The 14,360-nt window shown below is 36.1% G+C and overlaps 1 protein-coding gene across 8 annotated transcripts in view; it reads right to left on the bottom strand.

Moving 5' to 3' along the window:
* The window catches only part of LOC107625626, a 14,785-nt gene extending 11,905 nt beyond the window's left edge, over positions 1-2,880 (bottom strand). For 4 of the 8 annotated variants that reach the window (XM_016328310.2, XM_016328312.2, XM_021116108.1 and 1 more), the window contains exons 1-6: positions 2,568-2,880; positions 2,360-2,428; positions 1,787-1,883; positions 1,570-1,675; positions 1,408-1,450; positions 82-184 (exon numbers count right to left, since the gene is read on the bottom strand). In XM_016328310.2, the coding sequence (XP_016183796.1) occupies positions 82-184; positions 1,408-1,450; positions 1,570-1,675; positions 1,787-1,883; positions 2,360-2,428; positions 2,568-2,650 (501 nt within the window). In that variant the 5' untranslated portion in view covers positions 2,651-2,880. Of the gene's footprint in view, positions 1-81; positions 185-1,407; positions 1,451-1,569; positions 1,676-1,786; positions 1,884-2,216; positions 2,429-2,567 lie in introns of all 8 variants that reach the window. The other 4 variants (XM_021116111.1, XM_021116110.1, XR_002357740.1 and 1 more) reach the window with 3 other exon arrangements.

The raw sequence follows: 14,360 nt of genomic DNA, 5'->3' as shown, positions 1-14,360 counted from the left end.
TTATTCTTGTATGCGAAAATTAGATATTAAAAACTTACTTAAATAGTATTCTAAAGAAAAATATAAGAAAATTATAATCACCTCTTTCAAATAATAATTTTTCTTCTTTTTTCTTTCCCAATAAATATTAAAACTTGAAGCTTTCAAAGTAAAGTAGCTAGCAGCAAGAATTGAAGAAAACCACCTGTTTCACATAAAAAATTATCACCAACAGATTTATGTTAGTTAAAGCAAGTTAGCTAGTTATCTAAATAATCAAACATTAGTCAAGGTCTGAAATAATTATTAGTGTCATTATCTATATAATATATGTATGGTTGGTGTTTTTTATTCAGCTAAAATTTAATTTGGTTGAACGTAATATATTACTAAGCAACTATACAGTTTCAGTTATTCATTTATTTTAAAAGAAACAAAGATATATTACCTTTAATATAATAAGAAACAAGAGCAGGTGATTAATTAAGCAACTAAAAATTTGAACAAAATTGCAATAAAGGAACTACATGCTCACATCGAAAAGGAAAACTATACATGCAATTTAAAATACGAAGATTTGAAGTTCCTAATGTTGATAGTTGTTGAGATTTAATGCTACACAGAGCAACCAAACTATCATTAATGAAATGAGCTTTTCAATGCTTATTATTAGTTAATAAAAATAGATCAAATTAAAGAGTAGAAAAGGAAACTTTCGATGTATAATAATAATAAGTGTTATGGGGTCAAACAAAAGGGAAGCAACAACACGTGGTTATACACAATAAAACTAGATTATTACTCCTAACCTAGCTAGCTAATTCAGAGAACAGAACCATCCAAGAATGTGTGTGTTTACATTTAATATTATTAGAGTTAATATTACAATGCTAAGGGTTGATGTTATGCACTAATTTATTTGAACTAATTTACAGTGCAAGGACATGTTAATCAAATAATGAGCTACACTACATGTTTGATGTTGATGACCTGTGACTGAAATGAAACAAGAACTACAGCATACACTAATGTGTCTAAGTGCAAGGGTTAGAGGTGTTCTTGCACTTGCTAAAATAAGTTTGGCTCCTCTACCATGAATACGCAATACAAAAGGCACAAACCTCAATAAGTAAGATCATAGTGAAACAGGACATGATCAGTCAATTATTAAGTTCCAATTTCCAACATGACTACCGATGTACCGCATGTATAAAATATAAGTACTAGCCTTCAATAGAGCAATTCAGATTGCTAGCAAGAACGGATGACTCAAACTCATTTACAGAACAAGGACATATTTTGATTTCTAGAATTTATCCAAAAGATATAAATGAATAAAAAAATAAATGTTTAGTTAATGCAAAAAACATTGAACAGAGCAAGGGCAGCAGAACTAAACAACTACAGAAATTACTCATTTATAACTACCTGGGTGAGCAAATCGTGTGGCCAAACCTAGTGGCGTTTCCTTCTACAAACACAAAGTAGCTAACATTTAGTTTATTAAAATAGAAAGAAGCAAATTCAGGATGATTGCAATCATGTTAATGCATTATTAGAAGTTTAAAAACAAATTTAAATCAAAACTACCTGCTGTTAGTGTATTAAACAGTTTAGGCATTTGGCAATCACTACTGTTGCAAGCTGAATGAGGAAGCCATATGTCAAGGAACTGAAATCCATGCACTAAAATGGCCTATATTACGAAATGCACAAAACAGTATCATTACACCAATAGCCACTGCAAACATCAGAAACAAGATGAGTGAATCCCAAATCTGCCGTGATACATACTAAGTAGTAATACCTGTAGGGTCTCAAAAGCAATACTTAATGGCTCAAAATATAATAACAGATGCAGAGAGGACGGATCGCTTCTATATACTGACACACAAAACCTTATCCTAGGAGAATTAAAAAGAAAAAAGCGTCAGGAGAATTTTTAAAGCAATAAAATTACAATAATGATGTTAATAGTACTTGATTTAGCATTCATAGAAATTAAATCTAAAATATGGTACCACAAAGCTTCACATGGTAACTAACTAATAAGATATATACTATTTACTGTTTTCAACAATTTTAATGTGCTAATTATTACATATTTCTTGAGAACACTTAAGAAATTAAACGTAATATTATAGATGAAATATCAATAATCATTCCTCTCTTTTTACAAAATCTTGAAAACAAGAGATACTATTTTGTTAAAAATTAAAGAAACATGTTGCACTTACTTAAGCCTAAACCTGTTTTAGATTCCAACTGTGAACCTTTCAGCAGATTTAGTCTTCAATAAAACAATTGAACGAGCTCATCAATTTAAAATTTGAAGTAAAATGTCTTGTACATACAAATTAATTTATGATATTGAACTAACCCAACAATTTTTGGGGGAAGGCGACAAATAATTTTAGGTCTGCAACATAAATCCCAATTCAAATATCCCCTGCGAGAATATTATCAACTAAATCAAATATAACCTCAGAAGGAAGTGCGAAGTGCGAAGTGCAGAAAAGGAAAATCAAAAGGAAAAAGGGATGTTAAGCGAAGATTCATGAACATGCAGCATAAAACATTAAAATAACCTCAAAGAAGCTGAGTAGCAACGGCGAGAAAGAGCCGTCGGCGGCGTGAAGGAGTGTAGTAGACCAGTGGCAATGAGCAGCATCGACGGCAGATCTGAGATCCGAAAGAAGGGAGGGTGAAAGGTTGAAAGGTTGAGATCTGAGATCTGAGATCAGAGATCTGAGGTGAGTGCAACCTAGAACAAGGGATGGTTAAAGGTTGAAGAGGAAGCGACGGTGGAGGTTGAAGAGGTAGCTATGGAGAGAGACGAGGGAGATCAGGGATAGAAGGGAGAGCGAGCCCTCATCTGTTTCAAGCTAGGGTTATTGTAAATTTTTATATTATATACGTGTGAAAACGGCGGTTCAAAACCGCCATAATCACTTGAACCGCCACGAAACACAAAGTTAATTATGGCAGCAATTGGAAATGCCATAATAACCGGTTATTACGGCAGTTTTAAAGAACCGCCATAATATTAATGCCATTTTAAACTCTTTTTTTTTGTAGTGTCTCCACTGAAACCTTTTACTTGACAAATGTTCTTTATGTACCCTCATTCTCTTACAATATTCTTTCAATTTCTTAGGTTGTCACTCAACTCTTACATACATTTACTTTTAATGATATTAATTGTGTCAAATAGGATTGGATGAGCCTGCAGATGATTGGCACTACTGATCTCCAAAACGGACTGTATATACTAAATCCAATTTATCTCCATTATGTTCTCACCTTAGGATCGGATCACTAAGACAGATCATACACTCAATTTTTGCTGATAGTAGCTCTACAACCTTATGGCAATGATAGACTATGCCACATTTCATTAGATAGATTACTTGCTATGCATAAGAATTATTATTTTTTGAATTGTAACTTGCAATCATTGAACAATGTACCTTGTGAACCTTGTCACTATGCCAAACAGCATCGTTTACCATTTTCCTAAAAAAAAGTTCATTCAGATAATTGTTTTGACTTAATTCACATTGATATTTGGGGACCTTTGGCTATATCATCCACAATCGGCCATAAATATTTTTTGATGATTATAGATGACAAATCTCGATTTACTTAGACTTATTTCATGCAAACAAAATCTAAGGCATCACATTTAACAAGGAATTTTGTTCAATTAATTAAGACACAATTTAACAAGGTCATCAAATGTTTACGCATTAACAATGGCAAAAAAATTCCATATGCCTGAATCTATGCTTCAAAAGGAATTCTATACCACACCACTTATGTTGAAACTCCTCAACAAAATAGTGTGGTGGGGAGAAAGCATCAGGATCTTCTTAACATGGCTCGAGCCTTACTTTTCAAAAGTCATCTCCCCATAAAGTTTTGAAATTTTGCCATTGCATATGATGTCCACATTTTGAACAGAATTTCAACTACACCTCTACATTTCGACAACACCTTTCAAGTTCTTCATTAATCTCTATCAAACATGCAACACTTCAAGGTGTTTAGATGTTTGACATTTGTTGCAATTTTGGCTTCTTAACAAAAGAAACTTGATAGGAGAGTTACAAAGTGCGTTTTCTTAGGATATAAGTTAGGCGCTAAGAAATTTCCTTTATTGAATTTACATAGCAAGGATATTTTTTTATCAAAAAATGTGATTTTTTTTATGAACATAAATTTTCCTTTATGCATGAAGCTGTTACAACTGACTTATTAACATATTCATGTAATTTTGATATGACTAGAATTTTCATCTTTGATGCCTTTTCACCACTTCACTTAATATTTAAATTGTTTGTCACAAGTACAAACCCAATAAAATTAACCGAAGTATTCAAACCTCGGATCTCTCAAGGAATTGTAGGGAAGTGTATGTATTATTGGTTATGAGATTGTATCTTTTTGCATTTTGAGTTTAATAAGCAAGGAATGTAAATAACAAGAAAATAAACTAATAACTGAGAAAGCTCTTAGCAGAAGTCCTATCCTTATTATCATTGTCAATTGTGATGGTAATTGTGAATTGCATTCACTTAGTTAACCTTTAACCAATGGAGGAAGGTCAAGTCCATACAATCAACTTGAGTTCACAAGTCCTAGTCAACTCAAAGTGAGAGACTAGCTTTAGTGAAATTCAAGCTAACCGGTAATCTTCAATTACCAATCAATAAAAGAGTTTTGATAACTCAAGAGTCTCTAATTGATCAATCCAAGTTAAGAACATAAAAATCTAAATTAAAATCCACCCAAGCATTTCATCAAACACTTGGAAGGCACAAAATAAAAATATAGAAAATTAACACGGAATATTAAATCCAAACAAGCAATTGCAAGCATCAATGACTAACAATTAAAAAGAGCAACAATAATCATAGAAAACATAAATTGCATTAGACGAAATCAAATGTAACAATAGCTCATAAACATAAAAATGACGAAAAAGGAAAATTAACAAGAGAAGAAGATGAACTAAAGTGCTTAAACAAATAAAAGTAAGAGAAAACTAAATTAAAGGAAGATTGAACCTGAACCTAAGGAGAAATTGAAAGAAAAAATCCTAAAACCTAAAGAGAGGAGAGAGCCTCTCTCTCTAGAAATCTACATCTAAAATCTAATTAATGTGAATGAAAAGTGAATTATTGATCCCCTCCTCCAGCTCTGCTTTGCAGCCTCTAATGTGCATTTTCGGGCTTGAAACTGGGCCAAAAGCAGCCTAGAAATTGCCCCCAGCGTTTTCTGTAAATTGCAGCACGTGACGCTCTGTCACACGTACACGTCAGCCACGCGTGCGCGTCGTATGTCTATTTCACTGGTCACGCGTATGCATCTCTATGCATGCGCGTCGCTTCCAGCTTCTCAAAACTTCAATTTCTTGTGTTTCTTCAACTTTTGCATGCTTCCTTTCCGTCCTCTAAACTATTCCTGCCCTATAAACCTGAAAACACTTAACACACATATCACGGCATCGAATGGTAATAAGAGAGGATTGAAATTAGCAAATTTAAGGCCAAAGAAGAATGTTTTCAATCATAGCACGAAATTAGGAAGGAAAATGTAAAACATGCAATTTCTATGAATAAGTGTGAGAATAATGGATAAAATCCACTCAGTTCAGCATAAAATGTACAACGAAATAGTGGTGCATCAAATCTTCCCACACTTAAATGTTAGCATGTCCTCATGCTAAGCTTAAGAGAAGCTACAAAGGTGGTGAAGAGGAATGGTAGAATATATGAAATGTAACCTATCTAGATGAATGTAACTAAATGTGAAATGCTTCTAACTACTTAGTTAAAAGTAAATCAAATTTTCCAAGAACAAATATGAACTGGATTCTACTAATTCAAACCTCAAAATGAAATACATGTAGACCTGCAAGAAGAAAGCTCGTGAAAGCCGGGAACAAAGAATCGAACATCGAACCCTCACTAGACATGTATACACTCTAATCGCTCAGGTGTTTAAGGTTCGATTCTCTCAATTCTCTACTAATCTTGTTTTCTAAGGCTTGCTCTTCTTCTACCAATCTACAAAAATTTGATGCACAAATACACATATCAAGAGGTCTTTTCAAGGGTAGTAATGGGGTTAGGGTCAAGGTAGGATTGTATTTGGTCAAGTGGACAAAAATATGAATCCTTGATTAACCCAAACTTCCCACTTAACTTAAGACATTCCATGCAATCAGAATATAAAATCTAACTACCCATTAGCTATGTTTTCCACCTATTCATGCATCCAAATTTGAGTACAGTACATATGCATTGCTATCACCATTTACTTTGGGACATTTTGTCTCCTTTTATTATTTGCTCTTTTTCTTTTCTTTTTCTTATCATTTTTTTCTTTTTCTTTTTTTTTTTTCTCTTGTTTTTCTCAATGCATATGATTAAGGTGTTGAATGCAAGAATATATGCTCAACTATCATTTTCACATTTTCACTAAAAGTATACAATACCCACTTCTCAAACCAAATGTTCCCAAACCAATTTTCCCACACTTAAATCATGAACACTTTCACTAGTCTAAGCTAATAAAGGATTCAAATTAAGGACATTATTGTTTTCCACTTAGAGTTAGTGATGATCTAAAGTAAAGAATAAATGGGGTTAAAAAGGCTCAAAATTGGTTTGCAAGGGATAATAAAAGGGTAAGGCCATATGGATATGTAAGCTCAGTGAAACAAAGGCCTCAATCACATAAGTGCATGCATACTTCAAACAATGAAAATATAGAATCAAGCAAGACAAAGATCACAATTTTAGAGAGAACAACACACACCAAAACAAAATATTGGTTGATAAGATGCAACTAATCAAATAGGTTCAAAAAGCTCACAAGGTTTGTGTATTCGAGCTCTAAACCATGTTCCAAAATAAATTTCTTCAAGCAAGTTCAACAAAAATTTTAATTCAAATTAGTGAAATGCTCTAAAAAAATTTTTGAAAAAGAAAATATTACTTCAACCAAGTAGTACTTAAATGCAAGCAATTAACTACACATGCAATCTATCATGCAATGCAACAACTCAATAACAACGAAAACTAAACATTGGTGTTGAAAAGAAAGTAACTAACCCACAGAATTCGGTATCGACATCCCATACTTAAAGATTGCACTGTCCTCGGTGCATGCAAAGATGTGCAAGTGGACGGGTTGCTACAACTGATGTGCTTCCTCCAAAGAATGTGCAGATGGGCTTGTCTGTTGCTCCATTTAGAAGTTTTCCCTTTTCCTTCTTGGTGGCCATCCTGAAAGAAGAGAAAAAGGAAGAAGAGTAACCCATAAACAAAAATATGCAAACAAATAAAGTATGGTGGGCTAATGGAAAATAATAATGAGGTTCTCAACTACATGGTAGCTACAACATACAAATGAGAAAATAATATAGGTGAATGGAATATCAATAGTGTAAGAATTGCAACAATGAGGGATAGAGTGGGTTGTGAAAGACAATAGAAGTTCATATCAATGAAAAAGGAATACAAGTGTTATAGAAGATTAGCATTGATCTATAAATAATATCACCCAACAATATAAACAAGTCACTAAGCACCAAAATAATGAAAGAAATATTCGACAGATGAATAAGAACATTTAACACCAATAGAAAAATAACAAATATAGAAAAGAAACTAAAAACATGCACAAAGATAAAATGCAATGAATGAAAGTATGAAAATGCAATAAGAAAAAGAGAATGAAAGAGAATAAGGATGAGAAGAAAGTAAGAAGGGAGGAAGAAAGAAGAATAAATGAAAGAAGAAAGAAGAAGCAAGGAGAGAAGAAAGAAAAAGAAGACGCGACGCAAAAGCGTCGCCCACGCGTACGCATGGGTTGCAGGATGAGGAGGTGACGCGTACGCGTATGTCACGCATACGCGTGGATGTAAATTGTGCTCCGTGCACAATAGTCGCACAGTGGCAGCCCAACCCTCTGTTTGAAGTACTGGACCAGCAGAATTCTGGCGTCGACACGCATGCGTCGTCCACGCCTACGCGTGGATGGTGAAAAACGCAAATGACGCGTATACGTCAGTGACGCGCACGCGTGGGTTGGGTTATGCGCCTGGCACCCCACCAGCACGGTTCTGGCATAACTCTCTGTCCAGACCGCGTTGTCGCGCCGTTCCAGCACGGTTTGGGCATGAGCCAAATTTGGGCATCGACGCGTACGCGTCGGTCACGCGCACGCGTAACAGCTCTTTTTGTTTTTTTTTTTTTAATGAACAAGATACCAAAGTAATGTCAAACATTGATAAACAAGCGAAATCACACTGTAAACTAACTAAACCTGACAAAAAATGAAAATTCAACTTATTACCAATCTAAATAAAAGATAAAATAGGAAGAATTTACCATGGTGGGATGTCTCCCACCTAACACTTTTAGTTAAAGTCCTTAAGTTGGATATTTGATGAGGTCCTTGTCATGGTGGCTTGTGCTTGAACTCATCTTTAAACTTCCACCAACGCTTGGACTTCCAATAGGCTCTAACATTTCCAAGTGAATTCACCAAGCTTTGATGAAGTTCTTCACAAGCTTTGAGCTCCCAAAGTTGATCCTCTTGTATGCCGAGATCCCAAATCTTGTTTCTACACCTGTCTTCAAGTTGATCATCATTGTTCCAACCAGGTGACAAGCAATCCGAATTCTCACTGAAGCATCCAAATAACTTCCTAGACTCAATAAATTGAGAATTATACCAACCATTGTACTTAGACCTTGCACATCCAACCATAACGAACCTAGGATTGTGTTGCCAACCACTAACCATCTCCCTTTTACTCTTAAAACCACAGAGAGCTCTAAGTTGACCATCCGTCTCAAGCAAATCATATTCAAATGGGAAGGTAAAGTTCAAGGATAAGAATTTTACTCACTTGAATGTTGTGTTGGATGGTAATGGCTTAGGGAGAGGTGTTGTTAGTGATCTTGTAATATCCACTCTCTTGTACTCTTCCTTGACTACTTCCACCTCTTGGCGAGCTTCTTCAACTGCAACATCTTCCTCTTGGTAACTTTGTTCCAATTCAATCTCTTCTTCATTATTTACCAAGGGTCTTGGAGGTTGTGCACTTTCTTCCTTGACCTCTTCAAAGTCTTCAACCATAATATGCTTTGGAGGTTGTACACCCTCCTCAACATCGAATCCAAACTTCTTGGAAGGAGGATCTATGACTTGAGATTCCCAAGGAGGTTCCGCATCTCCCAAATCTTCAACTACTTCCTCTTCTTCACTAACTTCAGCTTTCTCCACTTGCTCTAGTACAAAATCAAACTCCTCCTTGATGTTTTCCACCTCTTGACAGCTTTCTTCAATTTCCACTTTCTTGTTAACTTCTTCCAACTCTTCCTCATTGATTGAGTCATGTGTTGGAGGGTGTGTACATTCCTCCTCAATATCGGTTTCACATCCGATGGAAGAAGCTTCAACAAGATCGTTAATGTCGCTTGGTGTAGAGTTGTCTTCAATGATGAAAATTTCCTCTCGTACAACCTCTCCTAAATCTTCAACTATTCCTTCATCATTAAGGGTCTCTACTTCCTCCACCTTTTGGGCCTTCACTCGCTTCTCTTGAAGTATGGATGCGTGGATCCGATCCATTAATTCCCTAAGACAGTCCCTTCTCTCTTGTTCCATGTCACTAGCATAATTTGGATCATGTTGCTCTTGGATTGATGGATATGGATTTTCTTTCATGGAGGGTGGTGGTGGAATGAAGAGAGCATTATGTGGTTAAAAAGGAAGTACACTAGAGTTTGAGGGTTGATAGGAGGTAGAGGGTGGATCCACACGGGATATAAGAGCTTGGAGAGTAGAAGTGAGACTAGTAAGAGTAGAGGTAAGTGTAGGTTGAAGATCTCTTTGCCCTTGGCGAATAACACTAAAGGTATCACATGGTAGCTTGGGGTGGATAGGAAGGTTCATTTGTTGGGAGAAAGGGCTCATAATACGAACGTGGTTCTTCTTGATGAGGATATGGAGATTGTGTATATTGAGGTGGTGGTTCTTGGGGGTAATTGTGTTGGAATTGGGGTGGTTCTATGTATGGTTCGTATGGTGATTGGTATGGTGGATAAGGGTTAGGTTCATGTGGAGGTGAATGGTAGAAAGAAACTTGTGAGTATGGTGGTTCAAAACTATGTTGATGAGGAGGTTCATAGATGTATGGTGGGGCTTGTTGGTAACTACAAGGAGGTCCACCATATCCATTGTCTTCGTATGCATCATGGAATGACTCTTGCTCATAGTACGTTTGTGGAGGTTGTTGCCAAGAGGGTTGTCCATAAGCTTGAGGCTCCTCCCACCTTTGATTGTCCCATCCTTGATGCATGTTCTCATTGTAGCTTCCATTCCCTACAACATAATTTGAACCAAACTCATAGCCAAAGGGGTGAGAATTCATAGTAGCAAATAAAAACAAAAACTAATAAAAATAAGCAACAAAGTCCTAAAACTAACAAAAACTAACAAACAAGCAAAAAAATATATACAATAACCAATAATAAGGCACACGTTTGTAATTCCCCGTCAACGGCACCAAAAATTGATGGGAAAAAATGTCGGTAAAGAATTTTACAAAAATAATCGCATTGCAAGTATAGTTCTAAATTGACAATTAAACCTCAATCAATATTTAAATTGTTTGTCACAAGTACAAACCCAATAAAATTAACCGAAGTATTCAAACCTTGGGTCGTCTCTCAAGGAATTGCAGGGAAGTGTATGTATTATTGGTTATGAGATTGTATCTTTTTGGGTTTTGAGTTTAATAAGCAAGGAAAGAGAATTAGAAGTCCTATCCTTATTATCATTGTCAATTTTGATGGTAATTGTGAATTGATGCCTTCACTTAGTTAACCTCTAACCAATGGAAGAAGATCAAGTGCATACAATCAACTTGAGTTCACATGTCCTAGTCAACTCAAAGTGAGAGACTAGCTTTGGTGAAGTTCAAGCTAACCGGCAATCTTCAATTACCAATCAACAAAAGAGTTTTGATAACTCAAGAGTCTCTAATTGATCAATCCAAGTTAAGAACATAAAAATCTAAATTAAAATCCATCCAAGCATTTCATCAAACACTTGGAAGACACAAAATAAAAATATAGAAAATTAACACGGAATATTAAATCCAAACAACCAATTGCAAGAATCAATGACTAACAATTAAAGAGAGCAACAATAATCATAGAAAGCATAAATTTCATTAGACGAAATCAAATGTAACAATAGCTCATAAACATAAAAATGGTGAAAAAGAGAAATTAACAAGAGAAGAAGATGAACTAAAGTACTTAAACAAATAAAAGTGAGAGAAAACTAAATTAAAGAAAGATTGAACCTGAACCTAAGGAGAATTGAAAGAAAAAATCCTAAAACTCTCTAGAAACCTACATCTAAAACCTAACTAATGTGAATGATTGATCCCCTCCTCCAGTTCCGCTCTGCAGCCTCTAATGTGCATTTTCGAGCTTGAAACTGGGTCAAAAGCAGCCCAGAAATCGCCCCCAACATTTTTTGTAAATTGCAGCACGTGACACTCTGTCACGCGTACGCGTCAGCCATGCGTATGTGTCATTGGTCATTTCACTGGTCACGCGTACGCGTCGTCTATGCGTGCGCGTCGCTGCCAGCTTCTCAAAACTTCAATTTCTTGTATTCCTTCCACTTTTGCATGCTTCCTTTCCGTTCTCTAAACCATTCCTGCCCTATAAACCTTGAAAACACTTAACACACATATCACGGCATCGAATGGTAATAAGAGAGGATTGAAATTAGCAAATTTAAGGCCAAAGAAGCATGTTTTCAATCATAGCACGAAATTAGGAAGGAAAATGTAAAAATGCAATTTCTATGAATAAGTGTGAGAATAATGGATAAAATCCACTCAATTCAGCATAAAATGTACCACGAAATAGTGGTGCATCAATACACACTTCACTTCGCCACCCTCATAACACCCTGAACCTCCCTCCCCACCTACCCCACACATCACTCCTCAACCCCTTTGACATTCAACTAAACCAAAGAGACCTCCAACTCACTTGTCCAATTTTTAGTGTATGCAGTTGTGTTCCACAACTTCTTTGCACAGTGCCACGTCTTTCGGCAATAGGTATCCTATGTCCTGATTCTTATCATATGATCATTTATCGCATGCATACAAAATTTTCTCTCTTGTAATCAACTCCAATACTGAACCGCAGAGTTATGAGCAAGCCATCCAACATGAGTGTTGGAGCCAGGCAATTAAATCTGAAGTGAAAGCCTTTCAAGACAACCACAATTGGTCTATTGTTCCTTTCTCAAAGTCTCATAGAGCTGTGGGTTGCAAATGGGTGGTTAAGATCAAGTATCTTCTAAACGGTGCAATTGAAAGACATAAAGCTTGGCTTGTTGCCAAAGGTTACACAAAAACAACCCGTGTCAACTATTTTGACACATTCAGCCCAGTTCTTAAGCTCTCGACTTTCAGGATCCTTCTTGCTTTTGCATCAACAAAAGGGTGTTATATCCATTAATTGGATGTCAATATCGCATTTCTTCACAGTGACTTGCCTGAGACAGTTTATATGTGTGTTCCACCAGGACTCTATATTTCTCTTAATCATGTTTGTAAGCTTGAATGCTCTTTATATAGCCCCAAACAAGCCAACCTCCAATGGAATCATAAACTTTGTTCTATTTTAAAGCTTTTTGGCTACCATCAATCCAAGGTGAACCACTCTTTGTTCACTAAAGGCAGCTCTTCCTCTTTCACTACCATCTTAGTCTATGTCGATGATTTGGTACTGGCTGGTAATAATAAGGCTGAAATTCAACGTATGAAAACTTTGTTGGATGCTAAGTTTTGTATCAAGGATCTCAACGACCTTAAATACTTTCTTGGCTTTGAGATTGCTCGAAGTCAGCAGGCATCTTACTGTATTAGCGCAAGTATGCCTTGGATATTTTGAAGGAGTTTGGCCTCTCTGATGCCAAGCCAGTTTCTACAGCCATGAGCTACACTTCAATGCTGTCCAAGAGTTCTAGCACACTTCTTGCTGATTTGACTCCCTATCACCAATTCATAGGGAGGTTTTTGTACCTCACTAATACCAAGCGTGATATCAATTTCATAATGAACAAACTGAATTAGTACCTAGATTGCACGACCACAGATCATTTTAAGGCGGGCCTACACATCTTGAAATACATCAAGAATGCACCAGCGAGAGGCATATTGTTTGCTGCGAATTCTAACATGACATTGACAGGCTACTCTAATTCAGACGGCGGTACATGTGCGGACATACAAAGATCGGTCTCAAGATTTTGTTTCTTCTTTGGCTCGCCTCTGCTCTCTTAGAAAAGTAGAAAATAAACAACGGTTGCATGCACTTCTGCAGAGGCAGAATATAGAGCCTTGGCTTTGGCGACTTGTGTGAAAAGGTGGATAAGCTACATCCTCAAGGACTTTCAAGTGCCTTTGGACAAGCCAATCACGATTTTTTGCGACAACCATTCAGCTCTATACATTGCCTCTAATTTTTTCTTCCATGAACGTTTTAGGCATATTGAGATTCACTGTCATACTATGAGGGATAGATGTCAAGATGGTTCGCTAAAACTGTTGCCCATTTCCTCAGCCAAGTAGGTTGCGGATGTGTTGACCAAGAGTTTGGCTCCGAACATTTTTCGAAGTTTCATTCCAAGCTTGGACTGTTTGACATTCACAGTCAAGTTCAGGTCTTGTACCTTTATCAATGTGATTTTTACTTAAGGGGTGGGAATGGGTAGGGTAAGGTAGTTTTTGGATCCAACCATAATCTTATCCGCAGGTTGAGAATATCACAACCGAATATCACAACCTTAACCCTACCTATTCTTAACCCACATATTATTAAAAAGATGCAACATTATTATATAACTTGGTGATAATTTAAAATAGAACTTATTTTTATGTAAAAAAAGATATTAAATTATCAATTAATGATCTTCTCTTAGTGGATAAAGATCTTTTGTATTTAGTGAGGGATCATTTGTTCAACATCCACTTGAAACATATTTTTATATAAGTATATAACATGTATATATATAAGATGCGGGTTGGTCGAGTAAGATTGAGGCTCAATCCGCACCATATCCGACCCGACCGATACTACCCTACCCGCTGTGGATCGGGTTAGCAACCCTATCCGACCGAATTGGATCGGATTGGATACCCACAAATAGAGTGCATGTTACCACCCCTATTTTTACCCCTATAATAAAATCCATTTTCTGAAATTTCTTTTGCATTCACACCTATTAGCATACCGGAGATTCAACAAAAACATCCAACTCAAATT

The sequence above is a fragment of the Arachis ipaensis genome, chromosome B02, assembly GCF_000816755.2.
Source record: "Arachis ipaensis cultivar K30076 chromosome B02, Araip1.1, whole genome shotgun sequence".
Taxonomy (NCBI): Eukaryota; Viridiplantae; Streptophyta; class Magnoliopsida; order Fabales; family Fabaceae; genus Arachis; species Arachis ipaensis.
This window is presented reverse-complemented; position numbering and strand designations above follow the sequence as displayed.